Here is a 27708-nt window from a genome sequence, read left to right on the forward strand (position 1 = left end):
CACACACACACACACACACACACACACCATGTAATGCAGCCCTCCCACTCCCGTCCCTGCTCCAATCCCAACACAAGCTCCAGCTTTACACCACCGCCACCTCCGGGAGAAACAGGGAAGGATCACCGGGATCGGAGAGCCTCGGCTGACACGTTTAAATCTCTTTAAACGTTTCTCTTTTAATCCAAGCTATACAATCCGTGATCACGACGGTGGTGCTACATACCAGGAGGCCGGTATGGGGGAGCACACGGCGTTTCTGCTCTTACTGGTGGCGACCTTGACGCTTTCATCTGAGGTGAGCAATACATAGCGGAGAAACCGCAGCCTGTGGCGGGGTGTTGGCGAGCTGTTCCCAGGCTCCGATGGGCTGCGGCGGGCCTGTCGATAGAAACGGTGGTAAACCGATGTGGCGCATTGATATAACGGCTATAATGTAGACGTAACGGCTAAACCGTAGCTCTACGGCAGCCTGTATAAAAAAAAAAATAATACAGGCTGTCTTACTTATCTGACAGATGTAACAATACAAATAAACGGTGTCCGCTTATATTTAAGCTTATAAAATGATTTATTCTAAACATTCACATCTTTTTTCCAGGAGCTCATCTAGATAACGGGCCTGTTGGAGATTTACTGCGTAGGATAAACAGTCACATCAGTGACCAGGCCCGCCGTTAGATGTCAGTGATTGACAGCCAGGTCTTTGTTGCCATGTTGGATGTTTTTAACCTGGTTCGAAATATTTTTTTGGAATCCGCTCATAAATACTCCTTAATGAATGTTATTTTTTTCCCGAACAGATTCAAATGCAGGGTCAAGTCAGCTAACGTCTGCTAGCTTTATTCCATAAACTTTAATAACAGCTTGGGCTCCTGCTAAGAGAAAAAACAAAGATTTCTACGTCAGTTTGCTCTTTTGAAGGTTACACGACACGACGAACATTTCACTTTTATTTGGAAATATCCAGCTGTTACTATAAACAGCATGGAGGGTTTTACCTAAGCTATCGTGAGATAGCTGCGGGCTAGTGGTAAACTGCTGAGGAGAATGGAAAAAAAAATATGCAGACCGATTAGTTTCACTCAGCAAGATGGCGCCTGTAGCTCCTGTGCTGCTGCTGCTGCTGCTGCTGCTGGACCAGAGATGCTGCTCTGCTCAGGCCTGCCTGCCTGTACCGCACATTACTAGAAGTTAACATGGCATTGCTGATGTAATTTTTCAGTAATACACATTTATGGTCTCAAACTCTCACTAATCTGGAGTGAAGTTTAAGATTTTCTTTTATTTTATTCCCACCAAACATCAATGTTACTCAATATAAAATGCCTGCCCTTAATTAAAGCACAATACTATTTTTTTTATTCTAAAATTCACCATTTTATGGTTCTTTCTTTTGATATTCAGCAAGGAGTTCACCTTTTAATGTACCAAGTTATATATACACTGCAAACATCTGAGGTTATATAGCAAGTTTATTCTTAACATGTACAAGATCTAGCCTACCTACTCTAAAGAGCAAAAGCGTTCTTTAAAACGTGAAATTATTTATTGTGTTTGTTAAAATATTTATTAATGATCTCTCCACTTAAGTCCAACATCTGCATACTTATTACTATGTTAATCCAACAGTTTAGTAGATGTGAAGCTATAGAGAAAAACAAAAGCTTTATCAAACCTAATTGAAGCCATAATTTTTATTCACAAAAATAACTGATCAGAAGGACAGAACATTTTAAACAAAGTGTCTTCATAGTGAAGCTACACATTATATTACGGATTTATTGTTATTGCAGCATTACAGTATGAAATATCAGCATTGCAAAGAATTGCTAAGACTATATTAACTGGACTGCTAATTGCATGTGAGCACCATGCACTCAGTGTCTCTATGCCAGTTTGACAGATTAGTTTGCGATGATTATTGTTTAATGCAGTCAAAATAATTTTAGTAGGGAAGTATGATAGTTTTTTAAAGTGATTAAAAAACTAAAATTAAGTTGTTTCATTGCCAAACCATCAGATAAAAACAGCTTCAGAAATCTTAAGATGAAAATATTAAACTTAAATTTATTTCTAGTACCTGGATATAACACTATGTTTCAGATTAACCTAAAGCAAAAAGATATTAACACTATTTTGTCACGCATTTGTGTATTTATTGCAAGCCAAAATAGCACTGTGGGTGAAGAAAAGGCCAACCAAAGGCCGCCCAGGTAGCACCGTCTTAAAGCTACAGTTAGCAGCATGTCTGTTAATTAGCCAACGCTGTACACGCTACCAGAGCAGGTAGCCCGGCTAATCAACCAGCCACGAGTGTCAGTTAGCATTGTGCCTAAGCATGTCAGCTTCCCAAGAAAAAATAAATTAATTAATATTGCATTTAATCCTTATAACCAGGAGTAATTAGAAGTAATTTTTGCTTTTCAGTTTTATTAAAGAAAAGCAATAATAACTTTTTATTTAAAAAAAAATGCTACATGATTTCTGCAATGTGAGAAATTCATGCCTCGGTACCTGTTGGTCCCAAGCTTCCTGAATCGTTACCATTATACAACATTTATAAATGTTCTTTGGTAGCTAGGCTCAGGAATATGCTTTGATTTTTGTAATTCAATTGGACCACTTCATTTTAATGATTGGCTTATTATTCTTGATATTTTTAGAAAGGCACCCAGTGGAAAACAACCACAAACACAGTGAAAGCAGTCAGTAAACATGACTTCTTCAACTTTCAAAGGCTGTTGTTGCCGCTCCCTAACCGCCACACTTTGTTGTTTGGCTGTATGCAAAAAGCCAGCCTAACAAGTTACATTTGTGCAAATAAGGCAAGGAAATTTTGTTTTTTTGGCACCAATCTGGCAAAACATTGGCAGCTTTGTAAAGTCTGGAAAGTAACTCTCATAAGGAACACAACCATTGCACACATCTGGTGGTCTGTAAATGGATAGATTAGTTTATTTACTCATTGTTGTGCTGATTGTCCTTTTTGTTCACTGCTGTCTGCTAAAGCCTCGTGGAGCAGTGCTGCTTTGTTATTGTCTACTTTCACTCTCTCTGTTGTTGAAGGTTCTAAGATAGCTATAACAAAAAATACCATCTTGCCTTGTTTTTGTTATGATTTTTATCTCTGTGGTGGCCAGGTTCCAAAGAACAAAGGGCTTCATTTTTCTTGGCTGAGACACTTCTTTCTTACATTCCTACTGCTAAATATTTATCCTGTACAATTCAGCTGAAAAAAAAAACCAAGTCTGTAAAAATGTAAGCTTATGAAAAAATAGAAAATGTGCAATAATCTAGTTTAAAACTTTGTAAATAATTACACTAAGGCTTTCTTGACGCACCTTTTGATTCAGTTTAAGCATCCAGTCCTTTTCTTTACTTGGTAATATTTGCCCACTCTAACTTGCAAAAGATCTCCAAATTGATCGGACTATCTATCATTCTTCATTCTCTGATAAATCTTCTGTTACATTCTGGTTAGGCCATTCCAACAGTTTTTATTCTTTGTCAACTCTCTGTAAATTCTGGCTTTAGTTATAGAATACAAATAAACAAATCTCAAGAAAATCCTGCTCGGATTATTTGCGGTTAATTCAATTCTCCGTATATAATGGCAGGTGTGTCCGCAGGAATGCCAAATTATGAAATTGAATCAAAAGGTTGAATGGTGTGAGCACTTAGCAACCAGCTTATTGCAGCTCAAAGTGTTAATACTTATTAATTCTCAGTGGTAAACTGACAGAAGGTTAAATTTAGCTTTAACAGGTTCTTCCAGGGTTTTTCACTGCTGCCGTCTTTCTCATTCAGGTGCCCATGGACGACTCTGTGGGTTTGCTAACTGAGCCTCAGGTGGCCATGTTCTGTGGGAAGTTGAACATGCACATCAACGTACAGACTGGGAAATGGGAGTCTGACCCATCTGGTACCAAGAGCTGCATTGGCACCAAGGAGGGCATCCTGCAGTACTGCCAAGAGGTACTGAGACAGAATGTTACTGCAGATAGACTGGGAACAGACAGGGATGAACAGAGACCCCACCTAAAGAATAAAAATGCAGATAATGCCACATAAAATTCTGAAAACTTGTTTTCCTTTATCAGGTGTACCCAGATCTACAGATCACAAATGTTGTCGAGGCCAACCAACCCATCAGCATTCCAAACTGGTGCAAGAAGGGTCGCAAGCAGTGCCGGAGTCACACACACATCGTGGTGCCGTACCGCTGCCTGGGTAAGCAGCTGGGATGCTGCAGCTGTGGGTAGCTGAGGGATAACGTTTGAAGAGATGAGTGTCCAACAGTAACCTCATGACTGTGTTGCAGTCGGGGAGTTTGTCAGCGACGCCCTGCTGGTTCCCGACAAGTGCAAGTTCCTGCACCAGGAGCAGATGAACAAGTGTGAGAGTCACCTGCACTGGCACACTGTAGCCAAGGAGGTGAGGATGGATAGCAGGCGCTGCCTGGCTTCACACAGTTTATCTTCACTTGTCTTGTTTTGCTTTTTTCATCCAGCCTGTACTTTTATCAGTTTCACATTTACTCTGCCACTGTCTTGCTGATATGTGTGCCCCTTATCTTTTTAAAATAATTTTACATTCTATTGTATGTCACTTACCGAGTTATTTAAGCAACGTTGGAATTATAACCTTATGCAGGCTTAAATGTCACAACAACTAGCTTTTAGGATGATTCCACAAGGTGTCCGCACATCCTTAAAAAGTCTTCAATTCATGTATATAAAATTAAGGCCTTAAAATGTCTTAAATTCATTAGAAGAATGTAAGTTGGCCCTAAATATGTTAATCACAGGTCTTAAAATTTGTCTTGAAAGGACTATTTAATCTCATTTATTCTATGTATTTTTCTCATGGGACATTTCTGTCAGGCACCTTCATTGCCTTATGTGACTTGCTGCTGTCTTCGTTAGCTCCCTAGTTAGCTTTTTTGCCTCTATCATGGGTGAGTACAAATTTACCCAGCTAGCTGGACAAAGTAATAGATTTCTTTGGCGATACAGGTCTTAAATTCCATTCATAAAGGTATTTTAAAAGTCTTAGAAAGTCTTAAATTTGAGTCGGTAAAGCTGCAGAAACCTTAATTCAAGGTTATGTGGTGTGGCTTTTGGAGACCGTTTGTATGCAGTTCACTAATCAAAGACTTCTTTTATTCAGTCTTGTGGAGACCGCTCAATGAATCTCCATGACTACGGGATGCTGTTGCCGTGCGGCATCGATCGTTTCCGAGGTGTGGAGTTTGTGTGCTGCCCGGCGGAGGAAGAGCGCAAGTCGGACAGCGCGGAACAAAACGAGGAGGAATCTGACGTCTGGTGGGGCGCAGCTGAGAACGAATATTCTGACAACAGGTACATCATATCGCCGCTCACCTGCACACATATGCCTCCGTCTGCCCATACAAACACTGACCTCTGTCGGCAGCATGACGCGCCCGGTGGACACGCAACCGGCTGCTGCAGAGGACGATGAGGATGACGATGAGGAAGAAGAAGCCTTCGAAAGGGACGAGGACGGAGACGGCGATGAAGATGACGAGGAAGACGACGACGACGACGTCATCGATGAGCAGGATAGCGACGAGCGCAGCGCCAGCGTCGCCATGACGACCACCACCACGACCACTACTGAATCTGTTGAGGAAGTTGTGCGAGGTAAGACGTGAGGCTGGGCGCCTCCTTCGTGTTGATCCACTTTATTTCATTTGGACGTTTTCCATCACATTCAGAAGCTCCATTCCTGCTTTGACATTTGTTCCAATGTGCCTGCGTGTGTGTGTGTGTGTACGTGTGTGTGTGTGTACATAACCTCAGCGGTGTGCTGGGCCCGCGCTGATTCAGGCCCCTGTCACGCCATGCTGGAACGTTGGTACTTCGTCCCCAAACAGGGCCGCTGTGCTCCCTTCCTTTTCGGGGGCTGTGGGGGCAACAGGAATAACTTTAATTCGGAGGAGTACTGCCTGACTGTGTGTAGCAGCTCGTGTAAGTCCTTCCTGACTGGAGATGGACCACGAAGTGTCCACCTCACCGGCCTGATCCCTGTCCTCAGGCTAACGCTGCTGACCGTTTATTTCCTCTTATTCGCAAACTCTACAGTCGCTCTGATGCCTCCTAACCACTCAGAGCTCTGACTGTGTATAGTCTTGTCTTGTGTTGAGCATGAAATGCCATCATCCATCACGCCTTTCTGCCTTCTTTTTCTTTTATGCCAACTAATCTAAGGGGATTAATCTTAATCTTGTAGTTCAACTGAAATTTTGAGATTTTACAGGTGCCGACACGTGATTCTCATCCAGTTAAATGAGACGTTCTTAATATTCCCATATTTGTCAAAATTTGTAAAAAAAAAAAAAAAAAAAAAAAAACACAGTCAATGTTTGCTCATCTTATAATTTGCGTTTTTCTGATTGATCCACTCCTTTAACAATATTGTACAGTTCAAATTAAAAAATAGAAAAGATAATTTCCTTACTTTTCCTTCATTTGTCCCAATTATGATTTTTTAGGGCGAAGACATTCCTTTTTCATTGTGAATGTATTTGAAAAGGGTGGACAATCCTTTTGATTCTTTGGGAAAACCCATATTGATTAAATAAGCAAAATAACGTGCACAGCCTATGATACAGGTTTACAAGGCAGGTACACAAAAAACAAAACAGGCTGCGACTTAAAGAAAATCCCCCTGTGTCGAGCACTGCTGCTCAGCTCCTGGGGGTGTGTCGCACAAAATGACAAGACAGCAGACCAACAGTGGGTGTCTTCAGCTGAGTTTTGTAACAGATGTCGAAACCAACCCTGTAACACAAGTACGGTAATTGAGACAAAAAGAGCCGTTTGACTGCTTTCGGGTTTTATTTGGGAGCCTGGGTTTATGATTTAGCCGTGGGCGTCTTTCAGCAAAGCAGAAAGACGTTATTATCAGCAGGAACTACCTGACCTCATGCAGCTTCAGGCAGGAAATCTACCAGACCTTCCTCTGTACGTCACTTTATTAGTTTTAGGGAAGGAACATTCTTTTAGGCCCCAAATAATTATCTGGCTGAATTAAAAACAATATTAAATGAAGAAAAAAAATTGACAAAACATTTTTTTTAATTAAGTAAAAAATAAAATTTGCTTGGAATGCTATGAGATGAAGAATAAACAACCGATGATTGCAGCTGTTAAATTGTTGTTGTTTTTTTTTTGATAGAATAATATCATCTTTTACCAACTGTATTAATTTATAACCATTTTTTCAATAAAACACAGTCAACCATTGGGTTGGTGACGTTTGAACTCTAAAGTCGGAGAACAGAGCTAAGATGTTGCGTGAAAAGGAAGCAGTGAGTCAATCAAGGATAAAGCCCTTTTGACCGTCACAATTTATATTTAAATCCATGTCATGTAATTATTGCTGACCTAAATTACTAACTCTTCTTCCAGCATGAAGACAAAGAAGTCTGGGTTGCGCCTGCATGCGTTTCGACTCGTGTGACTGCATGTTTTGTTCTGCAGAGTTTACGATTGTCACTCTCTCTCTCTCTGTTTGTGTCAGCTGAGGGCTCATAGCTGAAAGAAGTTGTGAGCTGTTGGTGCAGTTTGCCCTGATCTTGAGTCAGCGTGTTGCAGCTTGTCTGCAGATACCCAAAGATAATTTCTGTTTTTAAAGATTTCAGACTTCATGACTTTTCATAGCCTTTGTGTCAATTTCTAGATTGTAAAAACACTTCAAGATGTGTACATAACTGCTTTTATGTGACTAACTGCTTATCAGTGAAGACAAATTTCCCCTAACTTCCCACACCATCTTTTGTATACCGTATACAGTCCACTCTGGATTCATTCCTCCTCTCATTTCCCCCCCCATTCAGTGCCCACCATAGCGCCCAGTCCTCCGGATGCAGTGGATCAGTACCTTGAATCGCCAGGGGATGACAATGAGCACACGGATTTCCGAAAAGCCAAAGAAAGCCTGGAAGCCAAACACCGTGAAAAAATGTCTCAGGTGCGTGACTTCCCATCTGAAACAACAACGCGAGGATAATTCCGGTGCCAAGAAATGTAATTGTAAGTTGTTTGACTCTCAGGTGATGAGGGAGTGGGAGGAGGCAGAGAGACAAGTGAAGAATCTTCCTCGTTCGGATAAGAAAGCTGTAATTCAGGTGGGACTCAAGTGTTTGTTTCAGTGAAATGAAAGCAAAGTTGCACACAAAGTGTGATTCTCATCCAAACTTTAAAGGGGATTTATCCCCAGTTAAAAATGTACATTCTTCTGGCGTCACACCAGGCTGTCCATGCATCCTGTAAAAGTCTTAAATTCAAGTATCCAAAATTACAGCCTTAAAATGTTTTCAACTCATATAAAAAAAAAGTAAGTTGGCTTTTTCTAACTTATTCCCAGGTCTTAAATTTTGTTTTAAGATGACTATTTAATGTCGTATATTGGATGTATTTTTTTTATGTGTTTAGGGACTTTTTTGTCAGGCAGAATCGGTGTACCGTTTGCAGTTTTCTGGCCGATTACTGATCTTTAAAAACCCTGACTTGCAGATTCCGATTTTGGCCAATATTGATTTTTTTGTGTGAAATGTTGCTAAATATAGAAAGAAAGCCACTGAGTTGTCAATAGTCAGTCAAACCTTTCTCTCGATAGAACAAAACATGTTAGACCTTTGTGGAGGTAGATTAGATTGATGGATAAGATCGGTTTCAGATATAAGTATCGGCTGATCACCGATCTCCCAAAATTAAGGAAACCTTGGCCGATTTATTGATGCACCCTTACTTCCTGTGACTCAATGCGATTTAAGCTACCACTTACTATCTGCGAATATACCCTTACTAGCTACCTAGCTTTTTTGCATCTATCATGGGTAAGTGAAAATTTATCGGCAGTTGGCTGGACAAAATCTGTTCATTTCTTTGGAGGTATGGGTCTTAAATTCAATTCATAATGGTCTTAAAAAAATATTAAAGGGTCTTAAATTTGAGTTGGTGAAACCTGCAGAAACCCTGACACCAACTGACTGGGTTTTGAAATGTGTCATGCATGCAGCACTTTCAGGAGAAGGTGGAAGCCCTGGAGCAGGAGGCTGCAGAGGAGCGGCAGCAGCTGGTGGAGACGCACATGGCTCGGGTGGAGGCCCTGCTCAACAGCCGCAGGCGCCTTTCTCTGGAAAATTATCTCAGCGCCCTTCAGGCTAATCCTCCACGGGTACTTCTGCACGGTCACACCACACCTGCAAAACCAGTTTAATTACACCTGCCTGCAAAAGTAATCACGCGTCTTTAATCTCTCTGCATCGTCTCATCTCACAACCACAAACTTCCGCATGTTTTTTTAGGAATTTATTTGATGGAAAAAAACAAATGTCGTGCATCATCGCAGTAGTGAAAGGAAAGTGAATATCTCAAAAGTGTGGCTTGCATTTGTGTACTTTTAATTGAAATCCCATGAAAGCAATTGGTTTTAGGATGGGAAGCATATGGAAGAAGATCCTCAGGTTAGATGAGGCCAAAAATAAAATATTATAATTTACAAGCAAATCATTTTGTGTGACTGAAAGTAAAGGTTATCGCTCAGAAACACCATTCCACACGGTGGTGGCAGCATTATGCTGTGGGAATATTTCTTTTCAGCAGAGACAGGGAATGTGTCTGCTGAACCTGTTTAGGTTTCCATTTGTTGCATCTAAGACTGTATACCCAATTATGTATTGTTATTAGTTCTTTGGTTTATTTCATAAAATCCCAATTAAATGAACTGAGGTTTGTGGTTGTAATGTGATAATATGTGTAAAAGTCTCAGGAAATGTGAATGCTTTTTAAAAGACACTTCATCAGAGTGTAGCGTTTCCGTTTGTACCCTAATAAACAAAAACTGGCATGAAACATGTACATGTTTATTAACTGGTGTCACCGACAGTCCCGACAGGTGCTGAGCCTGCTGAAGAAGTACGTCCGTGCAGAACAGAAGGACAGGCAGCACACACTGAAACACTACGAACACGTCCGCACCGTCGACCCAAAGAAGGCTGCTCAGATCCGCCCTCAGGTGCTGAAACCTATACACCACTACCGCTTGCTTTTTTCCAGTGGAAAACATGGTTTGGAGTTTTGACTCTGACCTCTCTTTTCACCTCTTGACCTTTAGGTTCTGACTCACCTCCGTGTGATTGATGAGAGGATGAATCAGTCTCTAGGTCTGCTCTACAAGGTGCCCAGTGTGGCTAGTGAGATCCAAAAACAAGTTGGTAAGTGTTCCTATTGATGGCGTTTGGACTCACTTTGTCACACAAATCCTCTGCACTTAAAGAGATTTATTTGGAGAACACTTTTTTTTGTTGCTGACTGTTTGCAGTAATTAGCTGTGATCCAAAATGACACACAAGCCTAATCCTTAAATACTCTTGTTTTGGTTTGACATGATGCTAATCCCAAGTAAACGAAAAAAAAGAAAAAAAAGATTTTAGGTGATAGAAATGCAAAGTAGGAAGTAGCTGTGAATTAGATATCTGCTATTTAAAGGTTTTTACAGATAAATATCTCACAGTCCATAAACAGAAAACGTTAAGATTATGACATCACTGTCAAAGCACCAAGACATGACATGCTGTAGACATCCACAGCTCAACTAGACAAATGTCAGTCACACAGGCCACAAATCAGGCTTTTATGAAATGACTTTCCTTCTTGTTGAAACAAAGCCCAAGGACCTCTGTTTGAAGGAGACACCACAAACCGAAGGCTACTCTGGTCAGAAGAGGCCAACATTAACATTTTTTTTGCCCCTGTTCAAAATACTGAACCATGAAACACAATGGCGGCAGCATTATGTTGTGGAGAAGATTTCTTCTACAGGGAAATTGAAGCTGGTCAGGTTCAGTTTCCAGCTGGACAATAACCTGTAAACAGACAGTCAGCAATGGATCTTACCCATCCCACTACAATGGAATGGATAAGATCAATGCATTCTAGTGTTCAAATGGCCTAGTCAAAGCCTCAAAACCAATTCAAAATCTGGGCCAATACTCAGAGTTTCTCCATCTAATCTCACCAAGTTTGAGCTAATTTGGGAGGAAGAAATCAGCCTCTAGATGAGTAAAGCCTGTCGAAGTAAACCTCAAATGACTAGCAGCTACAGATGAGTATCAAGTGTTGACTCTGTGGCTTTAGTTACATTGTGGTTGTAATAAGATGTAAAAATAAACCTTAAGGAATATAAATACTTGAGCGAGGCAGTTTATCTGATTCGGAAGGGATTAGGCGCCAACTTACGTAACATTATCTTTTCGCTGTGCAACCAGAAAACAACTAATTCTGCTCTCACTGACACAGGATTATGCTGGTTCCCTGTGCTTAATCAACGGGAGTCCAATATAATAATAGTGAACTGACAGTCATACAATTTAGAGTTCAACTGTGTTAAAATTGTGCCACAGTATGTGGTTAACTTGCCGCAAAGAGACATTGAGACAACACTGCGCTCCACATGGATGGATTAGTCACTTTGCGAGGAGGTTTGTGAAAGTTTCAGGCGGTGGATGAATCAGGCGCGCAATATGTGATGCGTGTGGGAGATTTGGTAAGGACAGAGAATGAATCCAATGATTCTCATTGCTATTACTAAATTATGAGACGTTTTCTTTGGAGAGCGAAGAGGTCATCCTAACCCTACAGCAACAATAAGACATTATATCTTTTTAAATATTAATGTTACATTGACAAATGGTCAGGATGAAAGAATCTTAATTTAGGTCATTTTACATCCTATCACCTGCTGTAAGGCAACTATAAGTTCGGTTCTGTTAGCATGGCACCATCATGCTAAATGAACTAGCTACTTTTACTCACTTACCCCCTCCCACCGTCTCTGCCTTCCATGCTCACTCTGTTTCTTTCCCTTCCAGCGATTATAGTGCAGAGAGTCCAGTCTGAGCTGTCTCAGCAAGTCTCTTCCCTGCAGAGCGACGGGCGGGTGAGTCCCACTCACATATGCCTCCTGCATGTATAAATAGCGTTAAAGCCAAACAATATGACAGTTGGGACAAAGTCACGAAGCACAAAGAAACTTAAATGCTGACGTGGTGGGTGCGCAAAAATATAAGCTGAGCCCCAAACAATTCTATCAGACTGTGGAATCACAGATTTAGGAGAATTTATTCAGTGTTTTTGTGTGATTTTGGCTCTTAAGGCCATCAATCATTCTTGTGACTCAGTCTTTTGGGGACAACTTGTCAGATTTGGAAAGCCTTTCACTCTTACGCATCCTGATTAATGTCCCTCTGCGTTTGCAGGTGGACGGCAGGGTGAGCTATGGCAACGACGCGCTGATGCCAGATCAGGCCTACAGCTCTGCTCCGATGGAACCCGGCCTGGACGGACTGGGCTTCATTCACCCGGAGAGCTTCAACCAGCCAAACACTGAGAACCATGGTAATGCTTAACGTAAAGGGGTCTAGTTGAAGTAAAACTTGTGAACGGTGAACTTCTTTAATAACAATATTAAAAAAAACAACAACATTAGATTAAATGTACTTAACAGGATTTTTATGTCCCTGAAGCCAATCTTTTACAGTAAGCACTTGTCCCAGTTGGACTACATTAAATTCAGTATCTTTGAAAAGCAGCTTTATATTACCAGCACATTTCATTAGTACATGGTCATTACATGGTCTGCTCGCGTGTTAGTATAATGTCTCAGTTAGTTGAACTTTAGGCGTCATCACTTGTCGTCTCTGCAGCTCTCTCCCACACAAACAACTGTCGACTCTCTTTTGCTTTCAGCGTCTTTGTAAGACCTTTTGTTTATTATGGAAAACCCAGATTCATTAGTGCAACGTCTCACACGACGCGCCTGTAATTTAGTGTTGCAAGTCGCATACATGAAAACGGGTTGTAATTGTTACAAACCACATGATTCCTTGAGGGTGCAGCTTGCATAAAGCCACAGACAGTAGTGAACCCACAACAGCTATCGGAAGTTCAGTTTAGTCCTATTCAACATTGTTTTTCTGTTTCTCTCTGCAGTTGAGCCTGTCGATGCTCGTCCCAATCCAGACAGAGGACTCCCGACACGACCTGGTACGTATCTATGTTTGCAACACCCTTTTAAATTCCTTTTATATATATATATATATATATATATATATATAAATATATATATACAGTACAGACCAAACGTTTGGACACACCTTTTAATTCAATGAGTTTCTTTTATTTTCATGACTATTGACATTGTAGATTCACACTGAAGGCATCAAAACTATGAGTAACACATGTGGAAATATGCACTAAACAAAAAAGTGTAAAACAACTGAAAATACCCCTTATATTCTAGTTTCTTCAAAGTAGCAACCTTTTGCTGTGATTACTGCTTTGCACACACTCTGCATTTTCTTGATGAGCTTCAAGAGGTGGTCACTTGAAATGGTTTTCACTTCATAGGTCAACCTGCCCTGTCAGGTTAATAAGTGGGATTTCTTGCCTTATAAATAGTCAAGAAAATAAAGAAAACCCATTGAATTTGATAGGTGTGTCCAAACTTTTGGTCTGTACTGTATATATGATGCTAAAAGTAGCTTATGTAAAAATAATTTTAAAAAAAAGTTCAAAACATGTAAATATTTTACCAATCATTATTTTAGGGATTTGTTCACCTGTCGTTAACTAAAATATCTCAACAACGTTTTGATGACCTGCTGTTTTACTTTGCACAGATACGTGTAATTCTTATTTGGACTCTTTCTGTTTTTATTCTGGTACCAACATGAATCGCAATGTCATATTTTCCCAAAACTGAAGAAAATCTGTATACAGTATATATATAAACTGTATCTGCAGGTGCAATAGTTTACAGTGCAGTAAACCTTTACGGTTTACTAAACTCCACACCCTAATTTCACAACCTGCCTTCATCATGCAACACGTTGCATGACTAAAATGTTTTTTTTGTTGTTGTTGTTGTTGTAAAATGCTGCTGGCTACAATGTGCAAGCATAAAGAAGCATGCTATATTTAGCATATCTATTATCTGTAGTTTCCCAAATAAAAGCTGATGAGATTGGATTTTATTTTCTGTTTTTGTTTCTCACTGTGTTTTTACTAGACATTATGAAAACAAAAGAAATAACTGGCTTGGAGGCAAATTTTTCTGATCCTGTTTAATTTGTTTGGAGATAGTTTCCACTCAGACCGGTCGGAACAAGGACCCATATTTATGTGCACATTTCAGCCAATCAAGTTCATCACGTTGTTTGTTCAGGAAAGTACCTGGTGTTCAGAAAGGTACCTGGTTATGTGGCCTTACTGTATTCATATCTATTGAGGCTAGAAAAAATGTAACTTCTGGGCTTGAAAGGATATTTCCCCCCCCCTTTCAAGCTATAAAACCATCCTTATCAATCATTATGTTGTTGCTTTGGTGGGGTTTATCTGTAAGCAGGTACGTAACAAAGCACTTTTAGTGAAACTTTCTGTTTTCAAATAAGATTGATATGTCTGATTTCAGTTTCTGCCTTGAAGCCAGAAGAGATGCCAGAGGTGCGGATGGACACCGAAGAGAGGCAGAGCGCTCGATATGAGGTTTACCATCAAAAATTGGTAGGGATTGCCAAGCAGGTCATTCCCACCTCCCAGAGTAGTTTAGAATAGGATTCCTACGCAGTCTGGAACCCAGATTGAGTCTCTTCCTGGTCTGGATTAAAATTAAAAAACAAAACAAAAACTAAAATCCACACATTCAGACTTCCAGACTTTTTTCTCTCTTTTGTGCTCTGCCAGATCCATCCATCATAAATTCAGTGAAGCTTTTGTACATATACTTTGGAAAATATATGTACTTTCCAACTTTGGAAAGTATATGCACTTTCCAAAGTACATATACTGGAAAAACGGAAAAATTAAACCCAATAAATGAATTAAGGGGTAGAAACTCTAATGTAACTTAAAAAATCTTTATTTTTTGGCAAACGTTTCTATATATCCTATGATAGCAAAGATTGCAACAATGCATCCATACCGTAAAGACTTTTTAAATGTCACTTTAGCATATACAGTACAAGGAAGCTGTTTAAATGCTACATTTTGTATGTTTGTAGCATTCAGTCCCTTATATTGTACTGATAATTAGTCCTGACTGACGCATCTCATCTGTAGGTGTTTTTTGCTGAGGATTTGGGGTCCAACAAGGGCGCCATCATCGGGCTTATGGTTGGAGGGGTTGTCATAGCGACAGTCATTGTCATTACTTTGGTGATGCTGAGAAAGAAGCAATACACCTCCATCCATCATGGTGTAATCGAGGTAAAAGGCTAAAACCTACATGATGTGATATTTTATAAAGTTCCTCCTTCATAAACTCCCTTTTTTTTCTGTGTTTTTTTTTGTTGTTGTTGTTGTTGTGGAAGGTGGACGCAGCAGTGACTCCCGAGGAGCGTCATCTGGCCAAGATGCAGCAGAACGGCTACGAGAACCCGACCTACAAATTCTTCGAGCAGATGCAGAACTGAAGGACCGCTGGCTGACGTTTCCTTCAGGTGTGCCCCGCCCGGCTCCACACGGTCACCGTCGCGCTCTCTTCCATTCTGATCCCTTGCCCTCAGCCCCTGCAGGGACCACGAGGGCGGCTGTCAAAGCTGGTTTTTAACGTTTCAAACAGAAAAGATCAACCTTTTGCATGTCTCAGTCAGGGGTTTGGGCCAAAGGATGCTGGCATGGAACGAATATCTTTTTAATCTTTTTTTTTTTCTTGCTTGATTGTACAGAGCTAAAACGTTTCCCCCCCTCAAGCAGACAAAGGTACCCCGGCTTACCTGCACGTTTCAGCCAATCACAACTCCTCGTGGTGTTTGTACAGGAAATACCTTTGTGTTTATATGACATCATCATCTGCCCTCAGATAACAGGTCGGGGCTCTTAGAGCTCCTCGCCGCACGACTGAAGTGTTTCAGGTCGGTTTTGCATAAAAAGCAGAAAACAAAGAAAAAATATATCCTCAATCAAAATATATTAAAAGCTGATGATATTTAATGTTTTGTTTTTTCATGTGTAATATAATAAGCCAGAGATTAGCTGTAAGTAAATGTAGTGCATGGCATTATCGAAGAATGTGGACGTCCTGAGAGCGGACCTCCCTTTAGATATTTTAGCAGGATTGTATATTTCCAGTGTCAACTTTGTGATCTCGTGATATGAAGGAGAAAAAAAAAAAAAAGTATTGAGAATATGCTCTGCTTTGTCGTCGCACAGACTTGCTTTAATTGAAATCCGCTCATCTCCATGCTTCACTGTTGCGTTAGCTGCATGGGCTAAATGCTCTCTCCTCGTGTAAAATATGAAGTCTAGTGAATCTGAAAGGAAGAAGATCGTGTTACTCTTTGCGTTTCTATGCACTCGTCATTTCCGAAGCCTGACTATTATCACCAAATATGGAAAGCGTTAATTTTGATGCCGACTGTCGCCGCACTTTGTGATGTCTTCTTTTGTTTTAGAACGAAGATAGAAGGGGTAGTCCAGAATTTTACAACGAGGTTCTGTGGCAAGATCGCAAGCAGTTAGTATCTTACCTGCTGTAGATAATTTAGTGTTCGCCTCGCTCTAACCCATCATGCTTCGTGTGAATCATGCGAACAACTTGAGGATCAGCATTGTTACACGCACAGCAAAGGTCACAGAAGAAATCTGAATAAAAAGCAGGAAAATATCAAGTTTTACTCTTTAAATTGACTAATATGAACAGAGGTTCAGGCACAGCAGCAAGGAGAAACATTGAGCTGCTTATGTGTTGCAGGACCTCTTGCAGCTCTGCATCTCTAATATTAGGAGGGTAAAAATTCAATTCAACTCAACAGTAAAATGTGTTTCTATGCTTTTAAACCTGCTGTGAGAGAATCATGTATTTGACTATTATTATTTTATACTTTGAGCCACAGTCATATTTGCAGTCGGTGGGTATTTCTACAAAAGGATGGATTATTTACCTCAGAGGTGGATATTGGAGGCGGTGCGTCACCAATGACCTTCCTGTGTGAAACACGTACTGAGAATGGAACGTGTAAAAGCTTTTCTGGTCAGAAAAGTGAGGCAGTTTAAAAATCAACATTTTGCACTATTTTTCTTATGCTATTGATGTTTTTTAAGGTTTTGGAGTTGCTTTAAGCCTCGAGGATCAAATCACCTGGATTGATACTAAATGAAGACACAAACAGTAATGTACTGCAAGTAAGATATTATCTGCTTCTAACCTCGAACAGAACCTCGCTCCTGGATCCTGAGCTACCCCTTTTATGTTAAGCTTTGGAAAGCTGTTTTTAGTAAAGCATATCATTCCTGATTTAACTAATATCTTGATTGTAAATACTTGGCCGACGGAGCATCTAGGGTTGTTGAGCCACTGAAGTGATGGTTTCCAGTTGTCTGCTCTTTTGTCCTCGTCTAAAAATCCCCCAACTCCTCACATCAATCCTTTTTGTTTCAGATCTGGCAGCAATATTGTACAGAGCAGGAGTTGTTAATCAGACATTACTTAGGGCAGTACTTACTGGAAAGTGCTTAGATGTTCTCCAGACGGTTCTGTATTTACACCACAAACATTCCTTCACCAAATCAACCCTTTCTATTTTTCTACATCCGCTGTGTATACATGTACAGTGCTGTAACGTTTCTTTCCTTGCATATCTGTTGTAATGCTCCTCAAAGCGAAAGACGTGTTCAACTCCCCTTAAGTTATTATAATAGTTACCATGAATGTGACATGCATATATTGCATTATTATGAAAATACAACACATATCACCTCTGCAAATGTACAGACACCAACTGAAGCTCTTAAATCAGGTGAATGTTTAATTAAATGCTTTCCCCCCCCTTCGTTGTTTTAGTGACCTTACTTTTGTGTGTGGTTTGAAACATTTGCTTAAAGTCAGAAAAGCTTTCTACACTCCCCCATTCCATAAATAAATTTTGAATGTACATATGACTGGCTGTTTTATTTTTCTTTTGTGGGGCATAAGTGGGGGTGGGCTTATCTGGAAAAGATTTACAGTTCACACAAAGTTGATAGAAAATGTTTTTCACTTTATCCCCACCTAGTGGACAAAAAATGGTCCAGCACTTCATGGAAACGCACTAAATAAAATACAAAATGAGTCTTATGAAAATACACTTGCCTTCTTGGCTATCAAAAAACATGACATATTTGTATATACAGTGGATTACAGACAAAGAGCGCACAACACCAAGCCTCTAATAGCAGTTTCAGTCACTCATTCAGCCATGCACACGACAATCTGTAATTATAAACACATTCTTTCCTCATCCTGAGCTCGCCTCTGTTGGGTAGAGTTAGTAAAAAGCTAAAAAAAAACATCACCTGCTTCAGTCTAAGCTGAATTTAACTGTATATACAACAAAGTTTTTAATCCACACTGATCGGGGATCAGCTTTGTGTATAAAGGGACGCATGATTTCCAGCCAGTACCGCAGCCTCCTTCAGCTGTCCTTGTCTAGTGTGGTGGCCAGCGTGACTGTGGTGATGGGCTGTCCGAGGCCGTGCATCTGAATGCGAGCCAGTTTCTTCTGCTCGCACTCTGTCACCAGGTTGTTGAGCTCGGCGGCGCTATAGCCAATCAGAGTCCTCAAGTCGCACACAAACTTGTAGACGAAGCGCTTGCCCTGCACTTTGCTGATCATGTCCCCGTCGTAGTAGTACCTGAACCGCAACAGGCAAAGTTGATAATTAGTAAAAAAAAAAACACAGTGTGCATCTCCACTCCATTTTTAAAGCTGCAGTATATAACTTTTATTTAAAATAAAATATGTTTTACATATTTCTTATAATGACAGTATAAGACAAATAATCTGTGGGGGGAAAAAAACAAAAACGAGCTCCTCAGCTTTCTCCCAGTGCTACCTGCAGAAATACACTGCGTGGCCAGAAGCAACCTATCAGAGCCAGAAGGAGGGTCTTAGCGCTGTTAATCACCCTCCTGTACACACCGCTCATACTGTCCTTGCTCACTGCTACGCCACAGCTAGTTCCTGACAGCTGCTATTAATGCTAATGCTAGTTAGCATGGACACCGATGACGACGACTAAGCGGTTTTCCAGAATGGCAATTTGTTTCTCCGCCACTAGCACATTTAGCAGCTCGTACACATGGGTGATTGAGAGCGCTAAAACCTTCTGGCTCTGATTGGTTGTTTTTGACTGTGAATTGTGCATTTCTGCAGATTGAAAAAGTAGTGATAGGAAGTGGAGGAGCTTTATTTATACTGTCACAACATAGTGACAGTTTTAAAAAAATATGTAAAAAACTTTTTATAAAAGCTACATACTGCAGCTTTAAGGCACTGCGTATAACTTTGTTCACTGGAGTAATATCACCTTCACCCTATGTAAACAGTAAAGACACTCCTGCCAACTGAAGTGAAAAAGTTTCCACTCCAATATAAAGAAAACAAGCACTGTGGGTTTCTTTTAAAAAGCTAGTTTCTTTTCAGCAGCTGCTTCGCTTAAGTAAAAACCTTACCTATTATCTGAAATCAGTAAACTGTGCCAAGGCGTTTACTCAACAAACGTCGTGAGAGTTTCAGCTGATACTTTGATCACAAGCACTCCCTTCCCATAAGATTCACTTTTACTCATAGGAAAAATGTAAACTGGTTAAACAAGTCCAACTTGTCCAATAGATTTACTGACTCCATCTTCATCTACTTTACGAGGCTTTGTCACATCCGCAGAAGAGTAAACAGAAGAAATATGCATTAATCTAAGCGTGCCTGGCCTTGGTGGAGAAAATGCTTCCTGATGCAATATGCTTTTGAGCATAATGCATCATGCTTTCCACTTGGTGCTTTGTTCAAGAGGTGCTTTAAGGGGAATCGGCAAACTTTCCTCAACGTGAGTCAGCAACCTTTACAACCCTGAGGTTTAATTATTGGAAAAGAACTTATTTGAGGAAAAACTGCTACATTTTTGATTACCTTTATATTTAAAATAAAGCTAAGTTCTTTAGCATTTTTGGGCCGCAGTGGGGGGTGGATCTGCATGTTGCAGACCCCTGCTCTACACATAACCTTTTCATGCAAGACAAAACGTTTTAATCACATATAAGAAGAGCACCTTCTTTATTTTTTGTGTCCCCTGTATGATTTGAGGCAAAACCCTTGACTTTCTTACATGAAGCTCAGATTTGTGGAGTGCATCATTACTATCTGTTCCGTCAGTAGACTCTCCCGCCTGAGTCACCGCAGGCCTCTCGGATGCTCCTATGATTTATCCTGTCTTTACCAGACCTTCAGGGTACAGTTGTGGAAACCCTTTTCATTCCTGCATAAGGGATTGAACCATTCAAAGCTTGGTATTTGCCTTCATTTAAACCTCCCCACAACGTCATCCCTGACCCGTGAAGACCCGTCTTCTTGGTCTTCACTAACTTCCTCTACTGAACCTCTGAGACTTTCACAGAACAGGTAGATTTATACTGAAGTCACATGTGAGCATGAGTGGACTTAATGTAGCTATTAGTTGATGTCTGAAGGCATCTGGTTGCACAAGACTTTATTGAGGAGTGTCAGACTAAAGGGGCCCAAAGATCAAACTAGCATGCCTAACCTTTAGTTTAACTTTATTTTATGAATAAATTCACAATTAGGCACTATTATCACATAAAACACACATACAACTCACCGAAGTGTCTGGGTGTAACTTAATAAAATGTCAAGGGGTTTTAATACTGCTATAAATGCTACATGTGGAGCTAAATAATTCAGCCTATTCATTTCTTAAGAATTTTTTTACAAAATCAAAGAAAGAAGCAATGAATTAATTTACAAATTTAAGAGGTAACTTAATGAAATCAAAGAAAAATCTGGAATTTAGGAATTTTGGGAGTTCCAAATTTGAGATCAATAAATTTAGCACTATCAATCGGGAATGTTTCTCAGCCCAAATATTACTACGTAAGTAAGCCATGTATTTCTGCATCAATTTGACACCAAGGTTAAAGATCAATTCCTGGAAGTCCCAAAACTTCAAGGTAAAAAGAAAAACATGAAATAAATGAGGAGAATCAAACCTCAGGGCTCTGCTGAGCTTCTCGTAGTTCATCGTCGGCTTGTTTTTGCGCTGGCCCCATTTCTGCGCCACAAGCTCCGGCTGGTTCAGCTTGAACTCTCCCTCCTCTCCGACCCAGGAAATGCAGTCTCTTGCGTCTTTGTCCGTCAGAAGCTCCAGCAGGAACTGCCACAGCTGGATTTGACCGTTGTTACCTGGAAACCATGGAGACAGGGCGGCCATCACAGAGGAAATAATAATATTAGTCTTTGAAATTAGCAGCAATCAAATTCAGCAACAATCATTTCTATATGAGGGCCAAAAATATACCCAATTAATGGTATTATCTGTAGAATGTAGCTCAGTAATATAGAAATGTATAAGTTTATTGATATGATTCCTCAATGGGAAACTATATGCATGTTGAAATTTGTGTGAGACGTTACCTGTGCGGTTGCCGGGGGAACTGCGCTCCTCTCCTGAAATTCTGGGCGCTCTGGGGCCCCGGTTATGTTTCAGTACTTTTATAGCAGTGGGCGTGCTCACTTGAGCTGGAATTATCTGAACAGCTACAAAGACAAACAAGTGATCAGGCACATTGCAGCTAATATACAGTACAGACCAAAAGTTTGGACACACTTTCTAATTCAATGGGTTTTCTTTATTTTCTTGACTATTTATAAGGCAAGAAATCCCACTTATTAACCTGACAGGACTCACCTATGAAGTGAAAACCATTTCAGGTGACGACCTCTTGAAGCCCATCAAGAAAATGCAGAGTGTGTGCAAAGCAGTAATCACAGCAAAAGGTTGCTACTTTGAAGAAACTAGAATATAAGGGGTATTTTCAGTTGTTTTACACTTTTTTGTTTAGTGCATATTTCCACATGTGTTATTCATAATTTTGATGCCTTCAGTGTGAATCTACAATGTCAATAGTCATGAAAATAAAAGAAACTCGTTGAATTAAAAGGTGTGTCCAAACATTTGGTCTGTACTGTATTTATGAGCCACTTTTTTTCTGTGCTAGGATAACGTAAGTCCCACACATTAAACCAAATTCGGGTAAGTGTAACTGGATCACTTGTAACACTTACGTTGATCTATAGTGACAGTGGCGTCCCCGCCTGACTGGTCCTGACTGGCCAACACGTCTGAGATAAATATAAAGAATTACTCTCTTTATCGAGGCAAATATTTAGCAAACAACAGACAACCCTTCCAGTTTTTAGAGCAAACAGAAGCTTGTTGTGACGTACATTTGCGCAGCAGCTCCAGGTGGCTCCACAGTATCTCTCCGTTTGGCACTTTCTGAAGGAACTCCTCTTGGTTGAAGCTGCAGAGCTCTCGGCCGGGGATGTGGATGCTGCCGATCTCCATCTCATCGATGTTGAATTCCTTCATGACCCACACAGCCCAGTGGATCACCTGGTCAGCTGTCCAGAGCAAAGGATCTGAGGAAGAGGAGGGAGGTTAGAATCCTTACAGCCGTGGCTCGTGAGATTAAAGGTTTTAGTGAAGGCGTTTCTCACCATACGGTATTCCAAGCCGAACCTGCTCCTTGCGGTAACCTTCCAACGCTGCAGCCCAGCGTGTCACCTGCTCCGATGTCTCATCGGACAGGGAGGACCGCTCTACTGCGATGAGCTGTCCCTCCTCCACCAACGCCCCATCTTCTCCAGCCGCATCCGGGTCAATCACAACTTCTACTGTTTCTACCGGCTTCACTATTTCCAGGATGTTCAGCTTCTCCTCCCCTGGGCAAAGACAAACGCCACACATTATGTTTTAGTGAAATTTGGGTTTTAGGACAATCATGTTCAACACTTCTGACTGAACTGGTACCTGGTTTGGCAACGATCTGCAGGCTGAGCTGCACTGTGCCGTCCGTCTTTACCCCCTGATCGAAGAGGCTGTGATCCGGGTGAAGCTGGAAAAAACAAAAAAAACAAACAAATAAGTACAAAATATTTGCTTCAAAATATGAGATGACCTAATCCCACATCGATCTTACCTGAATGTCTTGTAAGCAGATGTCAAATCCATCCAGACAGAATTGGACGCGAGGCTCCAAAAGCTTCTTCAGATTGCCAATGGGCTCATTGATGTCAATATCTTGTTGAATCAAATCAGAAGCTGTGATGGTCTGTTCCTCAATGCTACAAATGCGAGACAATGAGAATGAAAACATGTAGGCTCCTCTGCACAAGTTTTAAGTGTTTAAGTGATCTTTTAGCTTACCCTTCCTCTAGGCATGCCTGTTTCTCCCGTTCATCGATCTCGATCTCTATCAACTCTTCTGTCTCGCTTTTAGACATCTTGAGTTACAGATCCCTTGAAGACAGAGAGAATAAGTTTTACTCAGATTCATTTCACTTAAAGGTTTAACACAAAAATGATAAAATCAAAACTGAAAAAGATCAAATAAAAACAACTATCAGAAAGTTGATTTTTACAAGAGAATTTATTTTAAAATCAACTGATGTATACAAGATATACAGTACTATTACAAGCCCCATTTTAGGGAACAAAAATAAGTAATTTTTAGCATTCAATTTTTTAGCTACATCATTTAGTTTCACATTTGAAACAATTCTTTATGTTGAACTATGGTGCCCCCTTGTGGTTCCCATAATAGCTCTCCCTCTATCATGGTACTGGCAATTTATTACATGAGGGTGATACTTTTAGTTGTTATTGCACCCAGTTCTGAGTAGGACATCTATGACACTTGAAGGATTTAATTGTATGAAGGTATAACAAGGTTTTAAAAAAAACACCAAAAACTTTCATCATGCAGCTTTTGTGGATTCAAGTCATTTGAAAAACAGGTGAGAGAAAAGTACCAGGGACTTTTCTCTGGTTTAATGCTACATAAGGTGCTGCCCCTCCTCCACATATTGCTCTGCATAAGAGGTAAGCTGGCTGAAAAGAAAAAGTTATTTTTAAAAATGCAAATATAACTTTATCCACTGATGCTTGTTTTTCCACTATTGCATGTGACTCCAGAACTTAATCATTGATGAAGCTTCAGTGCCTTCAAACTGTGTGTGCATTAACTTTTATAATGACATTTGGATTCAGGCAGACTGCTATAATCAAGCCAAAATATGCAATACTTTATGATAAAGGGCCAAGTTGTTAATAATAAACAAGAATGCTTTCATTTGATTTGTCTGTAGAAACAACTTTAGGCCAAATCTAGGATAAGTAATTTATTCAGGGTTTTATTAGAAAGCCTAATGTCCTTCCAACAAGAATGTTTATTGCCCTGCATCAAGAACTTTGAAGTTTTGTCAGAGTAATGACGGCCAAATTCCTTAGCCACAATTACAGCATGTGGAACAAATTAATGCTGCTATATTTTTCAAAACAAAAAAGTTAACAAAATGAGGACAGAATGTACAAATGTATTTTTTATGGTCTACAATTAAATATAATTAAAGATCTTGAATGGGAAATCTGGGCTCATTTGAGACTTTTAAGACAAAAAACAACTATGATTAAATTCAAGACTTCCTAAATAAATTTTGCTAGCCCTGTAGAAACCCTAGCTATCAAGCTGTGAAACACTCATTGACTTATACCTAATCTATGCTAATCTATAACGAACAGCAAAATGTATAGATTTATTACTTTATTATAAAGTATTGAAGTTTACTTTGTAGGTAAGCTTTACCAGTTTACTAATAAACTAATTAGATGCTTTTTGTAAAAAATGTAGTATTGATTTAGAATTTATGCAATGATATGTAGACATGTGGAAAAAGATAATTGTACTGTTCTTGTCACTGCAATAACGACCAATCTTCGACTCTACCTTCATCCTGTGTGAATACTCCTATAGAAATGCATTTATCTGTGGTAACTACACATTCCTGGCTTTGAAAAAAATCATTTTTCAGTTAAGAGGTTTCTAAAACAGTGAATATCCTTTTGCGAATTAAAGCTTCTTCAAAATTTATACATGAAACTCAAGGTATTCAACATCGTACTGAGATTTTTAATTTGCTTGCTTTTATTTTATTTGTACTTTATCTCAAAACGCATGAATAGAGAAATCAAACTTACTGCAAAAGCAGATATTGAGTAGAATACAATTTAAATTCAATTAATAAAATCTGAAGGGTTGGAAGATTAAAACAAGTTTTGCACCATTAGTTGAACTATATATATATAAGCTGACAGCTTAAACAGAGCACGACCTCTCAAACCTCAACTTTTCTCACGTAAACAGCATAATTGTATGAGCAGCTAAATTTTTTCCTTGCTAGAAGGGCCTCCGAGTATCGCCTTCTCATTGGCCGCCTGGGACACTTCACTCCTGGCCACAGTCAGCCAAGGCGAGGTCGAGGCTGTGGGGTTCAGAGCCAACTGTTAGGCCTCGAACAACAAAACACTCTCTAAACATAACTATTAGTCCCAATTAAGTGCAATATGAATGTACAAAAGTCTATTTCAGATAGCAGGCTACACGTGTGGCAACAATGGAGCAGGCCCGTGTTGGACAAGTTAGCTACAAAACAGCAGCGCGGGGCGAGGCAGTCCATTACACAAGCGTCCATCCTCCGCTGCCTCCAGCGCTAAACTACGTTTGAAATAAATTAAAAACGCAGGGAGGGTTACAACTTCAGCGCGGCCACGTTAAACGACACTATAACTCTGGATGTAGAAAACTTTTAAAACGGAAATAGAATAAACGGAAACAAAACAGCATAGGGCAAATGGAAAGGAGCCGGAAATCCTGGCTAAAGGTTTACGGCGTTACAAGACTTCCGAGATCCGCCGCTCGGATCAACAACACAGCCCGCTTTTTTTTTTTTTTTTTTTACAGGAAAACTATTGCCTAAAATCCATCGTGATGTTACCGATTTTATTAAATTAAGAGTGGCTCGTCATGAAATGCAGACGTATGAACTACAGTTCGTGTAATTCTCTCAGGATGTGTACCTACTGTCTGTTTGTAGGGGGTCAGCGGCGGCTCAGCTTCACCTTCGGCTAACAGCTAGCGTTTCGTTTCAGCGCTTTCTGTGTTCCCTGGACGACAAAAGCTCAACACCAGCTGTCTGTGGTAGTCTGAGTTCACCCACCGTCGGTAGGGCCGTGCTAATTACCCGAATAGTGCTTGCCTGGAAGGTGGGCGGCCTCTTCCCACTACCCTCACTACACTTTCAGTAGCTAACAGGGTTAGCTTTGCTAATTCAGCTGTAAAATAGCGGGAAGAGTCGGGGCACGACTAAACGGAACCGTCTATCCTTACACTAACATGTTACAAAAAACTCATCCGAACAGATAAACTTTTTGCGAATATCAGTACCTTTTAAAGTTCTAACTTTTAATAATCAGAAGTCCAAAATTCACCAGGTCGTGTCGTATCTTCAAGTTTTTGGGCCGACAACACAGCTACAGAAACGAGGGGCGGAGACTAACTGGTAATACTGAGCTCAAAACTTGCAAACAAAATACAGGTAGTTAGGAGAGACATGTGCTTTTTTCTGGCTTAGCTTATGTGTAATAATTATGCATTATAAAGAGTTTCACAAGAGTGTTCTTTGGCCCATTCAAATGTTGTCATGTAACAACCACACAAATTAATGTTATGTATTGGGATTTTATTTTTGCACAATTGTTTTGAGGAAAGAGAGGATGGGTTTCTGAAAGCTAAAAGAAATAGGCCATGTATATGGATTCAGTCCCACTGAGTAAATTATTTAGTAGAACCTCCCATTTCTGCAGTTGGAGCTGCATGTGTTTTCGTTACTCTCTATCAGCTTTGCACATCCAACGATAGGAGGGGTTTGACTTGTCTATTCTTAAACATTGATCTTAACACCATTACTGTTCTGGCTGTATGTCTAGGGAGTTGTTCATCTGGAAAGTTGATCTCTTTCCAGTTTCAAGTTTTCTTACAGGATAGGCTTGCATTTAGCTCCATCCATCTTCCCTTCAAATCACCTGACCAGCTGTCCATTATGAAAAGTAGCATGATGACGCCACTGCCCTGACAATACTACTAATTAGATGATGATTGAATCTGTCATTTTAAAATGCATGCTACTATTAGTTTCCAGAAACAGGAGGAATACCTCATATCAGTTGGTGTTGTAAAAGTCTATAATAGCTTTGAACTAAAGATGAACTCAAAAATTCATACATTGAGTTTCTCATAGCAGCATGAAAGAAAAAAACATGACAATCTTGCAAGCCTGACTTTCACTTGTCTATCTTGGAAGCTTGAGAAAGAATAATTTATGCTTCATCTATTGCAGCATGAAAACCTACGTAAACAAAGCACAATACATTTAAAAAGCAACATCAGAGCACTTGTATGATCCTATAAGTCCATTCCAATGATAGAGTATCTTCACATACACCATGTAACACTTGGTCTGCTAAAAAAGGTAGTACAGCCAACAAGCAAGGTTCAGTTTCTGTTGACTATGTTGCATATTGAACTAGAGACATTTGGATGTTTCACTTCTTTTTAGCTGTAAATGTCAGGCCGCCACCTGTGTATATCTGAAGAGTATGTCTTTATGGATTCCTGCATGAATATATGGCTCTTTTTTTCAGTGAATTGTGTAAATACTCACTCTTAAAATTAAAATAAACTTGTATCAGTTTTTATGTGTTAACATCTATGTATTTTTATTTTCACGAC

At 40.0% G+C, this 27708-nt stretch overlaps 2 protein-coding genes across 4 annotated transcripts; one reads left to right on the forward strand and one right to left on the reverse strand.

Moving 5' to 3' along the window:
• The first annotated feature begins 66 nt into the window (after positions 1-66).
• Positions 67-17964, forward strand: LOC114147977 (amyloid-beta A4 protein-like). 2 transcript variants are annotated; one of them, XM_028022835.1, is made up of 18 exons: positions 67-298; positions 3811-3978; positions 4104-4233; positions 4325-4437; positions 5173-5363; positions 5437-5666; positions 5826-5993; positions 7865-7998; positions 8081-8155; positions 9049-9207; positions 9919-10047; positions 10147-10246; positions 11903-11970; positions 12290-12428; positions 13023-13076; positions 14503-14594; positions 15150-15296; positions 15401-17964. In XM_028022835.1, exons 1-18 carry the CDS (start codon positions 239-241, stop codon positions 15500-15502), a joined length of 2259 nt encoding a protein of 752 aa, XP_027878636.1. In that variant the 5' UTR covers positions 67-238; the 3' UTR covers positions 15503-17964. The 2 variants fall into 2 exon arrangements, with proteins under 2 accessions (XP_027878636.1, XP_027878637.1); XM_028022836.1 differs by lacking the exon at positions 5826-5993 and having other exon boundaries at positions 68-298.
• gabpa (GA binding protein transcription factor subunit alpha) lies at positions 17811-27624 on the reverse strand. Of its 2 annotated transcripts, none has more exons than XM_028022842.1 (10): positions 26365-27624; positions 23289-23381; positions 23062-23206; positions 22893-22977; positions 22580-22804; positions 22307-22501; positions 22145-22201; positions 21494-21616; positions 21070-21262; positions 17811-18701 (listed from the first exon to the last, which is right to left on the reverse strand). In XM_028022842.1, exons 2-10 carry the CDS (start codon positions 23363-23365, stop codon positions 18482-18484), a joined length of 1320 nt encoding a protein of 439 aa, XP_027878643.1. In that variant the 5' UTR covers positions 23366-23381; positions 26365-27624; the 3' UTR covers positions 17811-18481. The 2 variants fall into 2 exon arrangements, with proteins under 2 accessions (XP_027878643.1, XP_027878644.1); XM_028022843.1 differs by lacking the exon at positions 26365-27624 and adding an exon at positions 26002-26354.
• Positions 27625-27708: the final 84 nt, after the last annotated feature.

Source organism: Xiphophorus couchianus, chromosome 7, assembly GCF_001444195.1.
Source record: "Xiphophorus couchianus chromosome 7, X_couchianus-1.0, whole genome shotgun sequence".
Taxonomy (NCBI): domain Eukaryota; kingdom Metazoa; phylum Chordata; class Actinopteri; order Cyprinodontiformes; family Poeciliidae; genus Xiphophorus; species Xiphophorus couchianus.

Bases quoted from the DNA above. Each gene is read 5' to 3' on its own strand.
- LOC114147977 (XM_028022835.1), top strand. From the start codon at position 239: ATGGGGGAGCACACGGCGTTTCTGCTCTTACTGGTGGCGACCTTGACG. The intron at 5,364-5,436 runs GTACATCATATC...CTCTGTCGGCAG, and splicing joins AACGAATATTCTGACAACAG to CATGACGCGCCCGGTGGACA. The intron at 13,077-14,502 runs GTACGTATCTAT...GTCTGATTTCAG, and splicing joins AGGACTCCCGACACGACCTG to TTTCTGCCTTGAAGCCAGAA.
- gabpa (XM_028022842.1), bottom strand. From the start codon at position 23,365: ATGTCTAAAAGCGAGACAGAAGAGTTGATAGAGATCGAGATCGATGAA. The intron at 23,207-23,288 runs GTAAGCTAAAAG...TCGCATTTGTAG, and splicing joins CAGGCATGCCTAGAGGAAGG to CATTGAGGAACAGACCATCA. The intron at 21,617-22,144 runs GTAAGTGTTACA...TTGTCTTTGTAG, and splicing joins CACTGTCACTATAGATCAAC to CTGTTCAGATAATTCCAGCT.